At 35.2% G+C, this 20,940-nt stretch overlaps 1 protein-coding gene and 1 pseudogene across 1 annotated transcript; both read left to right on the top strand.

The window, feature by feature from the left end:
* Positions 1 to 3,660: 3,660 nt before the first annotated feature.
* LOC147530852 (uncharacterized protein At2g29880-like) lies at positions 3,661 to 4,555 on the top strand. Its single transcript, XM_086649678.1, has 2 exons — positions 3,661 to 3,963; positions 4,043 to 4,555. Exons 1-2 carry the CDS (start codon positions 3,661 to 3,663, stop codon positions 4,553 to 4,555), a joined length of 816 nt encoding a protein of 271 aa, XP_086505804.1.
* Positions 4,556 to 4,920: 365 nt separating this feature from the next.
* Positions 4,921 to 6,157, top strand: LOC147530851 (uncharacterized; annotated as a pseudogene).
* Positions 6,158 to 20,940: the final 14,783 nt, after the last annotated feature.

Below are 20,940 nucleotides of genomic sequence, written 5' to 3'. Positions count from 1 at the left end.
GAACAGGCTGGAAGAGAATCGGAGGTAGACAGAGAATGGGTCATTTGAGAGAGAGAGGTAATAGTTTTTTTTTGAAATTCCTATATGGCCCCCTACTGTGACCAGCTTCCTTTATGACCCCATTTTTTTCGTAAATTCAAATATGACCCCCTATTTTCAAGTAAATGTCATTACTACCCTTCTTAATTTTAAATTTAAAACATTTAAAAAACATTATTTCCACCTCACCCCTCTCTCTCTCTCTCTCTCCACCTCATCTCTCTCTACAACTCACCCCTTTCTCTCTCCAATTCACCTCTCTCTCTTTCCAACTCACCTCTCTCTCTTCCAACTCACCTATCTCTCTCCAACTCACCTTCATCTTCTCCGATTAAGGTCGCCGGTCGGAAAATTTTCCGGGCGACGACCTTAAAAAAAAAAAAAAAATTTCCTCTCATCTCTCTCTCTCTCTAAAAACTCCGGCGAAGGGGGTTTCCCTTCGCCGGAGCTGTGAACAGACCAGATCTGGTCACGGCAGACCTTTTTTTTTTTTTTTTTTTTGGAGGTTGCCCGCCGGAAAATTTTCTGGTCGGCGACCTTAATCGGAGAAGATGAAGGTGAGTTGGAGAGAGAGAGAAAGGTGAGTTGGAAGAGAGAGAGGTGAGTTGGAAAGAGAGAGTGGTGAATTGGAGAGAGAGAGAGAGGGGTGAGGTGGAAATAATGTTTTTTAAATGTTTTAAATTTAAAATTAAGAAGGGTAGTAAGGACATTTACTTGAAAATAGGGGGTCATATTTGAATTTACGAAAAGAAAGGGGGGTCATAAAGGAAGCTGGTCACAAAGTAGGGGGCCATATAGGAATTAACTCTTTTTTTTTTGTTGAACTAAGAAGACAAATATTACTAAACAAACCTGAATAATTAATCAAAAGTTATTTACTCGGCAACATCTTCTTTTGGTCAAACATTTAAGTAATGCTTATCTCTATGATATTACAAAATAATTGTTCATTTAACAGTAAATAAAATATATTTTTTTAATAAAATAATAGGAGAAATTTTTTCACAATAAATAAAGTTCTTCTTCTCTCCAAGAAAGAGATATGAAAAATTTTGTATCTATTATATATATTGGGGAAAGAGAATTTGTTTTCTTATGTCCCGTTTGTACTTTTTCCTATTTTTTATAAGTGTTGTTTAGTAATTTAAGACATGTTTTAGTTAATTATTTATCGAGTAAAACATGATTTTGTATAGTAACATCTTTTACAAATAGGGAAAAAGAAATTAACACAATATTATGTAATTTTAATAATTGTGAAATGGGTTTAGGATAATGTGTGTGAAAGAAATCATTTGCAAAAGAATTGTTTGCCTTTCACATGGCAACATCTACTATTTAATAATCACGAGTATTTCAAAAACATCAATGATCGCCAATAATCGATGGCTCATATTTTCAACTCTAAAAGGTAGTTTTAACCTACCAAATTCTGAGGTCAAAATTGATTGGTGATGGAGGTGCGGTGGCAGTGGCAGAGGTGCGGTAATGTGGCGGTGGGATATTGGTGGTGGTAGAGGTACGTTGGTGGTGGAGGTGGAGGTGCGGTGGCGGTGGGGGTGGGGAGGTGCGACAATAAGAAAAGAAAACTAGAGAAGTAATAATAAACTAACTTCTTTTTTTTTTGTTGCACCAATTTTTTTACTTCAACAAGTGAAAAAGTTATTTAAGTTTTTTGTTGCCAAACGACATGTAATTATTTGTAATATCTGCATTTTATTACTACAAAAACTTACATGTGTTTGTAATTGTTATTTTTTTAGTATAACTTAGTTGTTATTATTAAATAATTGTATTATTAAATAATCATATTATTAAACAAACTAATGAGAGTTTTCACTCAATTTTATCGTTATCTTGTTTTTTACATGTTTTTATCATCATTTGTTAATTATCGTCGGGATTGTCAATTAATTTTATAGGAAATTGAGTTGGAACCTCAATGTTTGGAATTCTTTTAGTGAGAGTCATTCGTTCGGAGCTTTCGTGAGATCTTAAGATCTTTAAAGTTTGGTGTTATTGATTTAGACCTTTTTTTAAGATCTTTGGAGATCGATGTTATTGGTTCAAGTCTTTTTTTTAAGAACTTTGAAGTTTAGCGTTATTGGTTCAGACCTTATTTTGGGAACTTCGAAGTTTAGTGTTATTGGTTTGGACTTTTTTTTAAGAACTTTAAAATTCCGCGTTATTCATTTTTTTAAAAAAATTAAGAACTTTTAGCAAAAGATCCGACCCAAGCACTTTTGGAGACAAATTTATAGTAATTTTGTCAAATCCAAAGTTTCACCAGTTTAGGTGGATCTTTGAAATTCTTTCTACTTGGGTGTACATGAAAATATTGGGTTAAAATAGACAAAAATAAAAAACTTCTTTCTAATAATCTATTATATAAAACAGAAGGGAAAACGATGACTGGGACAAACATTTTTTAATAAAGGATATTGTCTAGAAGCCCTTCTCAAAATTTAAAATATAGTCCTTCGTAGAAATAAAGTTACCTATTTAAAAAACAATAATCTTTCCTTTCTTAGAAATAAAAATTCTAATTTAAGAAAAAAAGAAACAAAATAAATTTCAAAGGTTACAAAAAGAAAGTAAAATAATAACTAATTTAAGAGATAAGAAACAAAAAAAATAACTAATAAAATCTCTCTCTCAATAAAATATAACAATAAGCTTCGTAACATTTGATTGATACAAGTGTTCGTGCCCTAGGGCACGGGATATACCCTAGTTTATATAAATAACGAATAGACCATGTGAAACCCTACTTTTTCTTCTCCTACGGTTGTATCTCCACCACTTTTTCCTTCTCGTCTCTCTCCTTGCTAATCTCAAGGTAAGAATTTATTGCTAGAAACTTTTACTATTGAGCAACCTTAACTACTTGTACGTTGATTTAAAAACAGAGCAATATTCAATGTTATTATGTACCTATCAAAGCAAAGCAAAGAAGAATGATTAGGGTTTATAGGCAAAGACGAATGATTAGGGTTATAGGGTTTACAGGGAATTGATTTGACTAGTAACATCATAAGGATACTGTTGAGCAAAGATGAACCATGTACCTAATGATGTCATCAGCTTCTAACTATGGTTTTATGGATTTTTTTTATAAGACTATGGTTGTAGGGTTAGAAAAACAACTACCAGTACATTAATTTAATGTTATTAGGCTTGTAGGGTTAGAAAATTATGATGGTTATCTTTAATGTAGTAAGTCTCTTCACTGCATGTACTTTCTTCATGCATACTTAGTCAATTAAATTTTTTTTTTTGTTAAACAGATTCAACTGATCAGGTTGGTAACTATTAGGCTTCTTCAACAAAAAAAACTATTAGGCTAGGTTTTTGTGCCAAAACAAAACTACTAGACCAGTATAGTTAAATAAATCAGAACCCAAGAAAAAAAGTAAGATTTAGAAATTCTCAATGCAATTTAATCATGGAAACTTCAAGTATAGATCATCCTGAGATTTGGTTGAAAAAATAAGTTAAAAAAAAAAATATGTAAATCATTATTTGAATTGTAGTATTATCTAGTATTTCGTTGAGTAAGATAATTTAATTTAAATTATTATTTATTTTTGTTAGATGAGTTCACAGACAACAAAAAAGTATATGAAATGGACTCCAACTGAAAATGAAGTGTTACTTCAACTTATTGTTGAAGCCATGAATAACGGTAAATACGGAAAAGATGGTGCACTTTCAAAGACGTACTATGACCAAGTAATTATTCCAGCTCTAAATCAAAAGTGTAACGGTAATAAAACATCAGAACATGTAAGTAGTAAAATTAAGAAGTGGAGAGGTAAGTATAAACAAATTAAAGAGTTAATGGCTTCATGCTCTGGATTTGGTTGGGATACAACCACCTGTAAGCTCACCGCTCCACAAGAAGTTTGGGAAGAATATTTTAAGGTAATTAAACATAAAATTTTATTTAAGTAACTGTAATAAAATTCTTAGTAAAATATTTGATCCAAGTAGTTTATTGCAGAAACACTTTAATGCTAAGGATTACCGGAGTGACAGATATCCAGAATACGAGGATTGGTGCACAATATTTGGAGGGTCTTTAGCTGTTGGAGATAATGTTTGTGAAGCATCAGTCAAGGGGTTACAAGGAATTGATGTCGACAACTTCGATGTCGACTTAGACCCTTTTCCTAACAGTATTAATTGTAACCAACGTTATGCGCCTCCAAACGTTAAGGATAATACTTATAGATCAAACCAACCAAGTAGGACCAAATTACCTGTCCAACGAAAACGAGCAAGGACACACTATGAAGAAGTTAGTGAAAGAATGGCTCTGAGTCTTGAAGAACTTGTTCAGACTACAAAGAGTCCAAACGATTGGTGTAAAGAACTTTGTGAGATTCCTGATTTGGACTATACAATGAAAATGGAAGGAGCAAAACTTCTAAAATCTCCGGAGCAGAAAATGATGTTTTCCATGATGAATCTGGATGAGCGAAAAAATTGGATACTATCGGAGCTTGATAAATGATACTTTGGAGTTTAGGGTTTAAGATTTATTTTAGTTTGTTTTGTTTATGCTTCAAATACTCTATTTTATGCTTTATTAATTTATGTTAGTTGAACGACAATATCGTTTAAAGATATTATTTACTTTATATGGTTTTCTATATGTTTTTTTTTATATTGAGCAATCTTAGAAGGGTTATGTTATAATGTTTTTGACGTATTTTATTTCATTGTTTATTTGTTAGGATTTATCAACTGGATTATGAAGATAATGTTGAAGGTGAGGAACATGTTGAAAAAATAAATAGTAACAATAACATTATTATTCGTGCAATCGCATATACTTGCAATTTTTGTCTACATGCACCTAATGCTCAAAGAAAGTCAGTCTCTAGTAAAGGATTCATTTATATCCAACAAAAATTAAGTGATTCCCCTGAGGAGTTTCGTGAGATTTATAGGATGTATCTAGATACATTCCTCAAGTTATGTCGAATTTTAAAAGAGAAGTTTCTTTTAATGGGTACTCGTTATGTTAGTGTGGAAGAGATGCTTAGGATGTTTCTTTTAACGGTTGGTCAGAATAATAGTTATTCAGTAACTTGAGAAAGATTTGATAGATCTAATTTTTGTACAAGCATAAGCTTCAATAAAGTGTTGAAAGCATTGACCTTATTAGCTCCGGAATTAATGGTGAAAACTCCAACGACCACCTCAATGAAGATCCTAACAGATGATCGCTTCAATCGTTACTTTCTCGTAATCAAATAAATTTCTTTTGGATTAAAGTTAATTTAATTTTATATTTTACTCTTAAGTTAACTTTATGAATCATGTTATGTTTGAAACATAGGATTGTGTTGGAGCGATTGATGGTACACATATTCCGGCCATGGTACCAATAAAAAATTCGGTTGCATATCGTAATAGAAAAGGAATTATATCACAAAATGTTTTGGCAGCGTGCACCTTTGATTTGCAATTCATATATGTTCGTAGTGGATGGGAAGGATCAGCAAATGATGCAAAAGTCCTAAAAGATGCTTTAGAGGGAAGCGGTGGATTTAAAGTGCCGCGTGGTAAGATAATTTTTATTTTTACCGAAATTCATTTTAATATATTTTGATTTGATGATATATGAATATATATTTTTCATTTAAATATTTTTGTTGTAGGTAAATATTATTTGGCAGATGCCGGATATCCTAATCGTCCTCAATTTTTGACACCATATCGAGGAGTTCGATACCATTTAAAGGAGTTTGGGAGTACTAGACGTCCAGAAACTAAAGAGGAATTATTTAATCATCGTCATTCTTCTTTAAGAACCACGATAGAAAGAATATTCGGTGTATTTAAAGCGAGATTCAAAATTTTCAAAACTGCTCCATCCTTTCCGTTTAAATCACAAGCACAATTAGTTTTAGCATGTGCAGGATTGCATAACTTTACTCGAAGAGAATGCAGTTCAGACGAATTTGCTCCAGATGAAGAAGAAACCGATGAGTGTATCCCGGATGAAGATTATGATGAAGAGATTCAAACTTAAGAACAACAAAGACAACAAGCTGGTGATTGGAGAGATAGTATTGCTGAAAGAATGTGGAATGACAGATTCATATAGTTATATGCCAAACATTTGACTTTTTTTTATCGTCGAATTTTAGTAGTTATTATCACGTTTTACGGACAAAAAAACTCAAAATATTTCATTTTTTTCTATTACATTTCGTTTTGCGTAACAATAATGAGAAAGAAATAAGTATATAGAATAATATCTTTTGTTTTAATCTTAACCATTTGTTTGAAAGACATAGATTTAAAATTGATCCTCCAAAATTCTAACAAAATAGGTCTTAAAACTTAAAGTTCTAATAAAAATGTTCCAGAACTTAATGATCCAGGAATTTTAATGTCCCAGATAAAAATGTTTTAAAAAATTTTCACAACTTAAAAGTTCCTGGACCTTCAAAATTTTGATAAATTTTTGTCCCGAAACTTTTGAGATCTTCGAAGATCCGGACTTTAAGTTTCTAGTAAAAAGATCTTAACGAATAATCAAGGACAAGATATACTTTAAACCAAAAGAGACTCATCCTGATCTCATTAATGTTATTCCATCCTAACAAGAGGACTGCATGTTGGAGATCATAATCAAGGAGATCTTTGAGAAAATGACATGTAAAGGGAAAGTAAAAGAATTTTGACTTCATCATTTTCCTTTCACACACCAATTCAATCAATCATGTTATTTGATTTTAGTTTTATTTGGATAACTCTAGATCCCTTTTCGTTAATGCACTTATTGATGGACTTACATCTTAAAAATTAGGACTTACATCTTAAAAATTAAATATATAATCTATGTTTTATGTAGGTTATATGATCAGATGTAACAAAGATTCCCTGCAAAACAACAACAAAATCAAATACGCATATACATGGTTTAGTCTTTCAAGCAAACACATAACTTCAAAATGAACTTGCGAAACACAAATAACAATAACCATAAGAGTCTTGCAATGCCACAACCTCCACAATTCAAGATCCTCACGGTGAGCTTGCAACTGCGCAGTCAAACAACTAACTAGATACCTACATATTAAGAACTTGTAACAGATTCGTGACTCACCGACACGAGTTGACCTGGTAAAGGAGTCCAGTACAAAACATCGATAAAACCCTGTAAGATATTCCATAGTTATCTGATATTAACAGTTTCTATATTTTGAAGTATTAGAGTCATTGTCTAAGTCTAACTAGGAGTCCTCATTGGAGACTAAATTGTCTGGTTGTAAGCCTATATATATATGGCTTAGTTCATAGTAATTAAGATATAACTCAGAAGTTTTTAATAAAGTTTTTTTATTCGTATTACGTTTATCTTTGTTGGCCTTGAGAAAGACATGAAGGTTCTTATCAATTTCTATCAGAGCAGACGCTCCTATCATTCACACTACTTTCATCTTTCTTAAAGAACCTCCTCTATGGTACAAACTCGAAAATAAAAAAAGAACACAATGGAGAAGCAATTAGATGAACTGGCAGGGAAGATGACTGAGATAATGGTAAACCATACATTCTTGATTGAAAAGATTGGTCCATCGGTCGAAAATAAAGATATTGTGTCTCTTAAAGGTGAAATGTTATATTTTACACAAATTAACGCATCAGATGTTGATTGATGGATTTTTCAAGCTAAACAATATTATGAGTTTTTAACACTACACAAGACCAAAATTTTTAGTTCCCAATCAGTTACTTGGATGTAAAAGCATTACAATGGTATCGATGGGTTAAAAGATCAACTATTTTCTCTCAAGAGAAGATTTGTCGAAGCGATTACATGTCGCTTTAGGAGAACGACATGTGAAGATGTTGGGGCTACATTAGCAAAATCACGACAAACAAGGTCCATCTGTGAAAATCAAGAAGAGTTTGAGCATCTTTGGAACATGGTTAGTGATTTACTAGATAGTTTTTTAATGAGTTATTTTATGAGTGGATTGAAAGATGGGGTTAGACTCGAAACTAAATCCTTTGGTCCAGCAAATTTACATAATGCAATGTCTATAGCTAGATTACAAGACAAAACAAAATCTCTTTGAGGCAAAGTTATAGAAATATTACAAGACCAAACTCCCTTATCAATGCAAAACCACTGAACTCAAGACACCAACACTACCAAACCGGATTAATAATAAAACACTGGTAATTCGTCGATTCACATCAGCTGAGGCCAAAGAGAGAAAGAATCAACAATTATGTTACAATTACGATGAAAAGTGGTATCGTGATCATCGATGTAAGACACAAACTTTATTTCTCATTGAGAAAAAAAGAGAGAATGATGATGCAGATGAGAGTGAAACTGAGGTAGTTGATGAAGAGATGCACACACAAGAATAAGAACACGTGGAGAATTCTATGCAAGCATTGGATGACTCTCCAGCACCACAAGCCATGAAGGTCCAAGGTGAAATTAAAGGGCTCAAGTAATCATTTTAATTGATTCCGGTAGTACACGTGATTTTATTAACGATTCCATTCCTAAGAGGCTAGCTATTAAAATTGTAGATGATAACTCTTTTGAAGTAATGTGATGAGTATGTTAAGTACTCTATTTTTGGGGTTTTATTTTATAGTCTTTACGTATAAATTTTGGTAAATATTTAAAGTTACATGGTTCTTGCTGGAATTCTCAAAAATACAAGGAAGCTATTAATTGGACGAAGTTGGCAAAAATATATATTTGGTCTTGGATTGTATGGAAGATTGAAGGAATAGTTCAAAGTTGATATAGGGGGATTTTGCAGTAGTCAGATTATAGGGGCCAATTCTGGATTTCAAGGGACTGAAATTTGAATTAAGTAGAAATGGCATTGCTGGCCACGTGAGAATTAAATTAAAAGTAACGATGACGTCAACATCCACTAACAGCTAAAATTACATAGGCGGTGGTGTTGTTTCCGGAATTTGACAGGTTTCCTAAATTCAATGCTTTCCTTCTTTTTAATTGTTTCCAAATTTTTAGCTACTAAGACATTATAAAAGCCAACCAATATCAATGAAGAAAAACACCCCCACACACTAGTGAAAAGAACAAGTTTAGAGGAGAAATATTAGAGATAAATTAGCTTCTTTGGGTGCAAGAATTTGGGAGATTCAAGGGCTATATCGAAGACAAGTTTTGGTGAAAGACGAGAGGAACCAGCTTCATCAAATATCAATTCGATTTTATCTTCTTCACTCTTTTCCTTTACTTGTTTATCATTAATTGAACCATGTATTTAATATCCATTGGTTTCTAACTCTTCCACTAGGATAGAGGATGAAACCCTAACAAGAGTATTTGAATTATAGTATCATATTTATTTTATTATCTCTTTTTAATGTGCCTTAATGTTTCATAATTAATCGTACTCCGGTTAGTCTAATAAACTAACAACTTGGATTTGAATTGCAATATATTTTAAGTGAAGTGGGTTATGGGTTTTGATCATTGTTAAAGTGTTTAATTGTCTTATGTAGACGGTGAGAAGTGTACGGGTCGGAAGTCAGAAGGTCGGAAGTCAGAAGGTCGGAAGCGTGAACGTCTTCTGGAATTCCAAACGTCGAATTCTTGATTGATGGGCACCAACAACGTGTGAAAGAAACCTGCAAAAGAAGGTGAACAGACACAAACAAATCCGTGAAGGCTTGGGGGGACACCGGGATGGTGCCTGCCAAGGGCCCTCCGACGGTCAAGTTAGCAAAGTATTACAATGAATAATAAATGAAAAGCCGAGGGTATAACCGTTGATGTATAATCGGAAAGTGGCTAGGCTCGTAGATTGACCGGAGTTCGAATCTACGGGAGTGAAATGATCAGAAGTATGAGAGTAGATGTTACCAGTAGCGTCGAGCAAGAAGAAGGTTGTGATCTCCTCGAAGACGTCTGGAAGAGTCGAGCAGGAAGCGTCGAGCCGGAAGCGTCGAGCAGGAAGCGTTGAGCAGGAAGCGTCGACCAGGAAGCGTCAAGCAAGGATAAGCTTTAAAACCCTTGAGGCGTCTAGTAGTGTCGACGACCAGAACCAGGTGAACTTGTATGCAAAATGTCTCAAGGATAGAAGAACAGAGAGCGAGTGGAGAAAGAAGAAGTAGTGTGGGTTGCTTTGCTCTGCATTCGATGTCTTGAGAAATGAAAGTGCTCCTCTTTATATAGGCTTGAGGAGTGATCCGTTGGGAGGAGTAAAGGCTGACCGTTACGGAGTAAATGCATGGTAAGATACCTGGGATATGGTGACGTGTACACTGGCTGTACATGCACAACGGTTGTGCATGTTCTCTGGCAACTACTCTGATTGTGCATGTGCATGGTCTCATATTTATGTGAGACGTTACCATGTTATGCATGTCATTAATGGGGGATAATTGTCTCTGTAGTTACGTTGACCAATCTTGAGATCTATGTCATTATGGGCATATGTGACATGTCGAGGATCTCATCGTCAAGTGATCTTTGACACATGGTGCGTGGAGATATAGACGTGTCGAGCGCCAGACGTGTGGAGATTCGGGCGTGTGGAGCTTTGTGCACGTGGAAACTCTTTGCACGTGATTGGGCCTTGACACGAGTTTTAGGGTCTAGTTGACGAGTGCCCATTAAGAGACTTCTGGGCTGGGCCCAAATAAGTACAAGCGAGCCGGGTTGGGCTTGACGTCTCGATGGACATTTTATCGTCGAGGGCCCAGGTGTAGTTTTTGGTCAACACATCTTATTTTCCGAAAACTGAAGATTGATTTCTAACAATTTTTGAGTTATCAAAGAGGGATAATAATTTCAATTAGATATTAGATTCGAATATGATTGTTACTGGTGAATTCCAATATCCTAGATTTACCAACTTATAGTTTTTCATCACAACTTTATTTTGTTTTCTAAGTTTCAATTTTTAGTTTCCAAATAACTTCTCTAAAATCAATTGTACACTTTCCTAGTTTGTTAGTTAATTTTAGGTTTAGGTTTAATTTCAAACAAATCTCTGTGGGATCAACCTCGTAATACTTGCCATATTCCCATACGGTTCGTGCACTTGCGAGTTTTAATTTAGTCTAGTTAGCCTAGTATTTAGGTTCACTAGATTTCACATCAAGTTTTTGGCGCCGCTGCCGGGGATGTGTTTTTAGGAATTGTTTCTAAATTTAGAATTGATTTTAAACTAGTTAGTTTAGGAATTTATTTGCTTTAAAAAAATAATAATAAAAAAAAATTATTTTGTGTCTAGTTTTTTTTTAGGAGCTTTCTAAATTCTGGTTATTTGTGATTGTTTCAGATTTAGCAAGAGGTGAAAAAAAAGGCCTCGGATTCAATAACTCGAGGAAAGAGTGGTCCGGGTCGTCTGCAAAGGTCGTCGCCCGTTTGGAACGGGAGGTAACTTTTCTGATCACCCACGAATCTCCTGTCAGTGGGTAATTGTGTGAATTCGTGTGCCTAATTGTTTTGCCGAACTGTTTAGTGTAAGCATTCTAGTAAAGGCACAAACCGAGTTACAAGATAAGAGTCGGATTTCATCACCGAACTCTTACCCAATTAGGAAACAACATACGCGATCCTAAGCCTCGTTAGAAATTAAAATCTGATTTAGACAGTGACCCTAGGGTATCGAGCTCGTAGGACCTTCATAAACAACTCTAGAACTCGATTTTTATTTGGGCATTCTCAGAGGAAAACGTGTTAGGCAGTTCTTGTCAAAAAGGCCGCCTCGAGAAGAGGAAACGTTGCAGAAGGAAGACGGTTATTTTCAGCTTTCATAGCTGGCTGTCTTCCTGGAGAATTGTTTACCGTCTACTTTGATCGAGTAACCCTTATAACAGTCATAGTTCAAGTGTTGAGGCTAATCCTGATATACATACGGAAATTCAATCCTTGGTTAGACAATTTGTTGTGGTATTTTCAGCACCAACAGGTTTGTCGCCCTTGAGAAATCATGATCATCACATTACTTTACATCCCAACAGTTCACCTATCAATGTTCAACCCTATAGGTATGCTTTTGATCAAAAGAAAGAGATTGAGAAAATAGTAAAATAACTACTGCAATTTGGGTTAATTTGGCCGAGTACAAACCCTTTTTCCTTGCCTGTATCATTAGAAAAGAGGATGTCACTGGCGTTTGTGCATTGGCTACAGAACACTAAACCAGATTACCGTAAAGGATAAATTTCCTATACTGGTCATAGATGAACTATTAGACGAACTGCATAGGGCTTTGTATTTCTCGAAACTAGACTTAAGGTCTGGGTACCATCAGATCAGAATGCAGCAGGAGGATGTACACAAAACTGCATTTCAGACACGATAATCATTGAGAGTGTCTTGTCATGCCTTTCGGGTTGACCAATGCACTAACTACCTTTTAACATCTCATGAGTAATGTTTTCAGAAGTCAACTATGACAGTTTATACAACTCAGATTGGAATTTACACTTTGAACACCTTTCAACATCTCATGAGTGATGTCTTCAGAAGTCATTACAGAAGTATTTCAGATACTAGAAAAACACCAACTTAAGGTCAAATTGAGTAAGCGTGTGAGAGAGTTGAATATTTAGGACATGTCATCGTATCCGATGATGTAGAAGTGGATACGGGCAAGATTCAAAGCATCATAGGCTGAGCACTGCCGACATCACTAAAAGAATTACGAGGGTTTGCTAATACCAAAAACTTGTGTGTAGTTATGGTAAATTAGATTTTTCGTTGACGAAACTTCTTAGGAAGGATAGTTTCAAATGGACCATGGAAGCAACTGGAGCCTTCAACAACTTAAAAAACAACTATGACGACTATGCCAGTATTAGCACTACCAATTTTTTCTAAGGAGTTCATAATTGGAAGTGATGCGAGCGGGGTAAAAATTGGGGCAGATCTGATGCAGAAGCTAAAACCATATCGTTTACCGCTAAGGTGATTAGGCCACGACACCTTGGACTATTTATGTATGAGAAGGAACTACTAGCAATGATTCATGTCATCCCTAAATGGCGACCCTACCTCATGGGAAGAAGGTTTGTGGTGAAGGTGGATCAACAAAGTTTGAAGTATTTTTTTGGAGGCTAAAGCAGTCACCCCCGATGCAACAAAAGGGACTTTTAAATTATTGGGCTACGATTATAAAATTCAGTACAAATTCGACAAACAAAATAAAGTAGGGTTAATTTTGTTTTGAGCCCAATTTCTGAGCAACTCACCGTTATGACCCCCATAAGCATCCGACAGTTCGATTTGGCCCTCAACGTGCAAAAAAAATTGAACTTTTTCCGGAAATACCTTGGGAGCCAAAAAGTAATTAGTTTCCAAAATATTAAAAACAAAAGGTACCTCATCTCTTTATTTTTCTTCCACTTCACCACATCTTTCCGGAAATTCAGACCTGTATCACCTCTAGCTCGATGGCGGTTCTTATCAACGGGCGCCCAGGCAGCACATTAAATTTGAGCCGGGGTATTAGGCAGGGTGATCCTCTTTCTCCTTTTCTTTTTGCCATCGCGATGGAAGGTCTTAGTCGTCTTTTAGAGAAGCACCACAACGAGTCTTCTTTCATTGGCTTTCCCATTCCGCACTCTAGCCTCTCTATAAAACATCTTCTCTTTGCTGATGACTGTATCATTTTCGGGCAAAACTCTCTGGAGAATATCTACAATTTGAAACAAATCCTTAAGGAATGCAGCGAGGCTTCGGGGCAGATGATTAATTATGCTAAATCGAACATTTTCTTCTCTAAAAACTCGCACCCCAAATTCAAACGGATGATTATCCGAGAACTTAAAGTTCATCAGTCGTCTTCCGGGGATAAATACTTAGGTACCAAGCTCTTCATTGATCGTAACAAGAAACAAGCTTTCAATTCCCTCATTACTCAAATTAAGAATAAACTTGCCAAATGGCAAACTCATCTTCTCTCGCAAGCTGGCCGCTCGGTAGTCATCTCAACTATCGCAGCGGCTGTTCCCCGATACCAAATGCAATGCTTTGCCCTTCCTAAAGGCATTAGTGACAGCATTGAGTCCATTCAAAGGACTTATTGGTGGGGAAAATCCAAAACCTTTCACACTATCAACTGGAATTCTATTTGCAAACCTCGTAATCAGGGTGGACTTGGTCTGCGTCTTCCTCAGCTCGATAATCAAGCTTTTCTGCACATACTTAATTGGCGCATAGTAAAGAATCCGGAAGCAATATGGGTTCAAGTTCTCAAAGGTAAATACTTTCATAACTCTCCCCAACCAACGCGGCCAAAGAATCATCATTCTTGGACTTGGAAATCTATTTCCAAATACCATCACAATCTTGACAGCCTTATTTTTTGGAATATTAATAAAGGTGAGCATATCAATATTTGGTCGGACTATTGGATACCTAATCATCCACCTACAATCTCTAACGAAAGAGGATGCACTATCGAGATGGTTTCTCAACTCATAACGAATGGTACTTGGAACACTAATTTAATAAATATGTGTTTTAACAATGATATTTGCAAATCTATTCTTAGCATTAACCTTAATCCTAACGAAGAGGATAACGCCATATGGACATTGACCAAATCAGGTAATTTCTCTCTTAAATCCATGTATAATTTTCTTCGAAACCAGACTATTTATAATAATCATGCTCAGATGGACTGGTTCTTTATATGGAACATAAATACCATTCCTCGGATTAAATTATTTCTTTGGAAATGCTGCACCAATAGCCTACCAGTTTGAGCTAAGATTGGAAAATTCATTGGCAATAATTACTCATGTGTTAATTGCAATGAAGAGGAGACTCTTGATCATGTTATGCTGCATTGCTCCTTTGCTAAAGCAGTATGGTTCAATTTTAATATTAGAACGGACACGATCATTACTACTACTCAGTGGATTCAACAATGGAAACCGCTAGATGAGAATAATATTAACCTTTATGCAAAAATTTTATGGTTCCTGTGGAAAGCCAGATGCGAGAACTGCTTTACTATGAATAAACAAAACCCTTTACAAATTATAGAGAGGATTATGAACACCTCGACGACACCACTCAGAACCGAATCCAGTACAATCAAGAAAGGTAAGGAAAAAACCATTACCCAAACATGGAGACCTCCATCGACACCATATTTGAAGATTAATGTGGATGCTTCTTTTATAAATATTAAAGAACCGGCAGGAATTGGTTACATCATCCGAGATGCAGAGGCTAATTACAGAATAGCGGTAGCAGACACAGTTCGAGGACAACATGCGGAAGAATGCGAAAGCTTAGCAATATTATCCAGTCTAAAAGAGGCATTGCAACTCCAAATTCAGTACGTGCACATAAAGAGTGATAATCAAGCTATAATGTTAGCGCTCAACGGCAAGAGAGGAAATCTGCACTGGCAAACTCAGAGTATCATTCATCAGATTAAAGACATCAAAGACAGCTTTACAGGCACTATATTTACGCATATATCTCGTAATTGTAACACTTATGCTGATGCATTAGCTAAATGGGGTCGTACCCATGGCCATAAGAAAATATGGCAAGATGTTCTTTCTTTATTTTCGGATTTCTAGTAAGTTGTAATAGACTCTTATTAATGCTAGTTTATTTCATCAAAAAAAAAAATCTCTCTCTCTCTCTCCACCTTACCTTTCTTCTCTGGCGGAAGGTCACTAGCCGGTTGGCCTAAGTTTAATTTCCGACAACTTTCAAACACACACAAAAAAATTTCTTCTTTCTCCTTCTTCCTTTTTCTTATTCTTCTCTCTTCTTCCTCTTCTCTATTCTCCTCTTTCTCAACTCTCTCTACACTCACTGTCCACGGGCATATGGTTTCCAGACCTTCGTCTGGATCTGAAGTTCCAGATTCGTCTGAATCTGGAACTCCATCACGTTCTAGTTCCCAGATGTCTGACGAAGGGACTCCTCCCCTTCTTCGGGCAATAAGTGTAGAGAGCAAGAGTTGAGAAAGTGGAGAAAAAGAAGAAAAGACACGAAGAAAGAAGAGAGAGAAGAAGAAGAAAAAGGAAGTCCGAATAATCTAACATGAATATAGACAATCATGACTCCGTCATCCTCCGTTTTGCCTCGAGCATCTCTTTCTCCATCTCTTTTGGCCTTTCTTTGACAAACAAGACAATTAATTTTAGTCTTTGGCAAGAATCTTGAAATAACATAAAAAAAACACACACAAAGAACAAGTAGCATAAGAAACAACAAACATAGAAGTTAACTTGCATTAAAATCAAAAGAACACGATTAACTCTATCTTGTGTTTGATACAAAATAGTCACATCTTCAATCTGTTTTAGTCATACCGTGAACCATTGGTTAACTTCTCATTCCCCTATATATTTTTATATTCACATGGTCTCCAAAATCTTAGTGCATCCTGCCTCTGAAACATTCAAAAGCTACGCATCCGTACTTTTATTAATTTGACCCTTGTGTTACGCACTAACACGAGGTTATCTCCCTCATGTAAACTCCAAATGAAACTCAGCTTACCATTTCATAAAGCCCGTAAGTCGATAAACAACTTTTGTGTTTCTGACTAATTTATTTGAATACTCGAACGAGCCCAGAAATGCTCGGCAACATACTGTTAGACATGTTATCTTTGAATACAAATAATGATGAATAAAAGAGGGATGAAGATTAGAGGCTTGAAACGTGTACTAGGTACACTTTCCTTAAAGCATTATTTGCCCCCTCTCGCTCGAGATTACTTGAAGGTTACAAGGCAAATTGCTTCCCAAGATATGACAAGCCTTTGTGAAACTACACCAAGTAACTTGTGGAGATTTCACTTAAGGAGCATTAGAACATAATGAGAATGGCAAAGGTTTTTCGATATTGTTTCTGTTGTTTACGGTGTTCCATTATAACAAAACAATCTTGTCTAGATATACTTGGTTATTCATTCTATCAATGAGAGATAAATCATAAGACTTATCGAATCTATTCTTAGAGAAAAGACATGTCAATGTATTCTGGCTTTCCCGATACTAGATTTATTTCTTTGAATCAAGCAAAATCGAAAGAAAAAAAATAATAAATAACTAAAGAAAATGGTAAGAAGATTTACTAACTCCGAGTCGAGGATACCTCTTACCTTAAGACAATATACACCCTGTATACAGTACCAACAGTAATGGTGTTAGTCTCCCAGGATAAAACGGAGTACACTTTCGAAGTATAGATGGTACGTCTTGTTATCGAAAGTCTGACGAACTCTTATAAGTAATATGAACTTCTTGGAAGAGAATGCCCCATTAACTTGAACTGACTATCTTTTCTAAGTGCTCTGGAATAGACTCTTAACAAGTACGAATCTAATGGAAAAAACAGATCTTTTTTCGGAGATGTTTTGAGTCAAATAAATAGGAATTGAATGGATACATGTTTTAGGGGCGTGTCTGTTGGATTTGGGACACTACTGGTGACAGTTGGCTTAAGGGAGACGACGGTTGCAATAATATCTGTTAGATCTTGAGTGCAAAGGGCGGACTAAACGTCATCCCTTGGATGATCCCGAAGTGTTCCCACCAATCGCTTAAATCAAGTCATAACCCCATCAAAATTTTGATCGAGCATATCTCATTCATACGAAATCGGATTTGAGCGATTTTTGACTCTAAATTGAAGAGCTCGACGAGAGGAATACAATGGTATGTCCATCTTCTGATTTTGACTAATAAAACTGATCATAAATCGGCTTCGATTCCAACAATCCCCCACATGAATGGATATTCGAGATCTATGTAACCCTATACTAGACTTATATATTGACAGTGACAAATTGAAGTTCATATGCGAAATTTTGCTGCATCGGAAGAGGTAGCTTTTGGCTTTGAACCTTTCTTAGTGAATATCTACATGGTTTACAAGGACAACAGTGAACTTTATGTCTTGAACTGAGTCCTGGTTACTGTAAATCAATATAGTTATCACACAACTAGTTTCTTACTTATGCAAGTTCTCGGTTTTGTTCTTTTCGGCCATGAACGATCCCGGTTTTCATGTGTGTTACTAGAGAAGTCAGCCTAACACGACCTTCTCATAGAATCGGCCACAATTCTCACACATATAGGTTTTTCCTACTTAGGTATCCTGCTATACCTTTAGTTCAGAAGTTGATTCTAAGTCTTTTCGGAGTTATTAAAAGCTTTTAAGCTTAGCCTCTCTAATGCAGGCAACACTGATATCATCTTAGGAACGGGAAAGAGATAAAATCTCGTTCAGTGTTACTTTCGAGTCAGGATATAACTTCAGTTGCCCTTTGAACCTAGATCATGGGATCTCCAATCTTCTAGGTAGAGTTTCATCATGCCTTTACTCATTTACTTTAGGCGTTTAGCCCCATTCCTCTTGATGATGCAATTTTAGCTTCTCTATGTCACCTTTATTTTTATACGGATCCATAAGGTGTCTTCTATTTTGACATAATAATGGTTTATGTCACCAGTTTGAGAGCAATTGTTTTGCGGCATTAGTCTGTAATATTTTCAAGACTTACCGCATCTAGTGCTTATGCAGCAACTCCTTAAGTTGTACGCATGCACTGGCTTTGGACCATACATAAATATCCTCCAGGAAATTTGGCAACTACTATTTTTGCCTATTTCCACTGCTATTTCAGAGCAATGAATCCTTCAAGGCCTTTAAGATTTCATTCTCGACATAGCTTTGCACGTCTGCCTTTTAAGGAATTTTATGATATGATTCAGTTGTTGTTTTCTATCTATACGCTATCATATGTACAACCAAATTTAGAATCCTATCGGATACTAAAACACTATGTGTACTCCACGAGTCCAAACAAATAGTTTGATTCACCAACCCGATTTAGTGATTCATTAATCAATTATAAATCACATCATACCCTTTTGTATTACTAATCAAAGAGGGAAGACAGCAAACAAAAATCTTACCTTTTCATATAAAGGGGAAGAACTTTTCCTCGTTTGTTTGGTGAATTTTGAGTGAGCTCTATGTACTTAGACATTCACACGCTAGATGCTTTTCATCTTGTCATGGCTTGTGAATGCTTTCTTGTAGTTCTCAAAAAACATAAATCACACGAACCATACTTCGCATTCTATTAGTCTTACGTCAATGTAATATTTTTCTAATGTCGTTTTATCTTCACACAGAATTTGGAGAGTCTGTTGTCATTACATGACATGCTGGTCCTTTTACGACCCAACCTCACATTTGGAGGATACTTTCTCTTATTCTTGAAATTTTCCATATATAGCTCCATATGGTTACTGAAGAGTATCTGACCCCCCACATTTCAGGGGAACTATTTTCTTCTCCTTTATTATCCAAACTAACATTTCTTCGTTTAGCACAAAAGTTTCCTTTTTTTTTTTTTTTTTTTTCTTAAATAAATCAAACATCATTTGAGTTCTTCAAATCAACTATATTTGTTTTGCTAATCATCTGTTCCTTATCGAATCACTCCTACTAATTATAAGATACGTACCACGTACCCAAATCTCGAATTTGAATTATCCACTTTAAAATAAATTAACACATAATTGTATCCAATATCACAATATATTTACTTTTTTTTTTTTTTTTTTTTTGCAAGAAACGTGAAACAGAGACATCCAGTGAGTGACCATTTGAAATCACTAGCATCCCAACAATGAACCACCAAATTTCACAATCACTGGTTTATGCATTGTATCTTTGCTTACATGCTAGCCCATGGTTGGGTATATCAGTATTGCATCACTTTATGGAATCCTCATCAATTCACAAAGAACAAAGACGTTGGAAGTTCTTTCCAGAAATCCACATTTTCTAAAAGTATCTTATTTTCAATAAGTTACATACATCCACCTTTTTCAAATATAAAGATTTGATACTGTCTCACTACAGGATTATATGTTCAGTTATATTCCAATATGAACTTAACATTCAAAAATTATATTTGCAAATATCACATCCCATCACCACTATTACTTCACATTCTTAAAAATAAATTGGTGTAAAAAATTAATGGAATTCCAAACTATTGCAAAATAACTAATCATAGTTTAATTTGTAAATTGGTCCAGAATTTTATACCCCATCATGTAAGAAGCAATATCATTAAAATTTGTTAAGCAAAAACAACGTAGTGTGGAAGTTCATGATGTAGGGATGAAACAACCATGCATTCTAGTTCATGATATATATAGATGATCCAAAGAATTTTAACTAATCCTTCTCAACTTAAAGGCATGAACTGTAACATTATCCACCCTGCATATACGTATTATGCTTTCCATGCACTTAGATTAGTTAAACATCACAAGCATGCTTTTCCCTAGATCGGTTCTAAAGGAAGCATTACACGAAAGCATTTTAAGAGACGTCTAACGACTTGAAATTCAATAGGAGAGAATTAAGGAATTTCTGTTTTAGTGGGTTTGAAATTCAATTTTAGTGGTTAGATTAGACAATTCTTGATCAATATCGGACGGACGTGAATATCCAAAACATAAATCTACGGTCCACCTCAAAAAACTCCATTGTGTTTTATATAATATATATATATATATATTATATATATATTATATATATATATAACAAATATTCATGTCTGTTGGGTCTCAATTCATGATCTTCAAGTCCTTTCAAACACAACTGATATCCGGATCTTGATGGTCTTCGACCCCTATGTAGGACTTGCCTCCAATACTTTCCCTGTTGTTTCACCTCATTCCTTTTGTATTGCATGTCAGTATAATCATAATACAAGAAAGTGAGTGTAATCCCATTTCTCTCTTGTTAACAAAATCAAAATTGGTAAATTTAACTTCTTTTACTCTCCCTTATGACCTATTTTTTAACAAAGTGAATAATCACAACCTTTTATCCAGTAACCTAACTTCAACCAGCAC

The sequence above is a fragment of the Eschscholzia californica genome, unplaced genomic scaffold, assembly GCF_041429995.1.
Source record: "Eschscholzia californica isolate CP2 unplaced genomic scaffold, dmEscCali1.0.p SCAF_6, whole genome shotgun sequence".
Taxonomy (NCBI): Eukaryota; Viridiplantae; Streptophyta; class Magnoliopsida; order Ranunculales; family Papaveraceae; genus Eschscholzia; species Eschscholzia californica.
This window is presented reverse-complemented; position numbering and strand designations above follow the sequence as displayed.

What these genes read in the sequence shown, in the direction of transcription:
- LOC147530852 (XM_086649678.1), top strand. Translation starts at nt 3,661, where the DNA reads ATGAAATGGACTCCAACTGAAAATGAAGTGTTACTTCAACTTATTGTT. An exon ending in TTTGGGAAGAATATTTTAAG is followed by an intron (nt 3,964 to 4,042) that starts GTAATTAAACAT and finishes AGTTTATTGCAG; the next exon opens with AAACACTTTAATGCTAAGGA.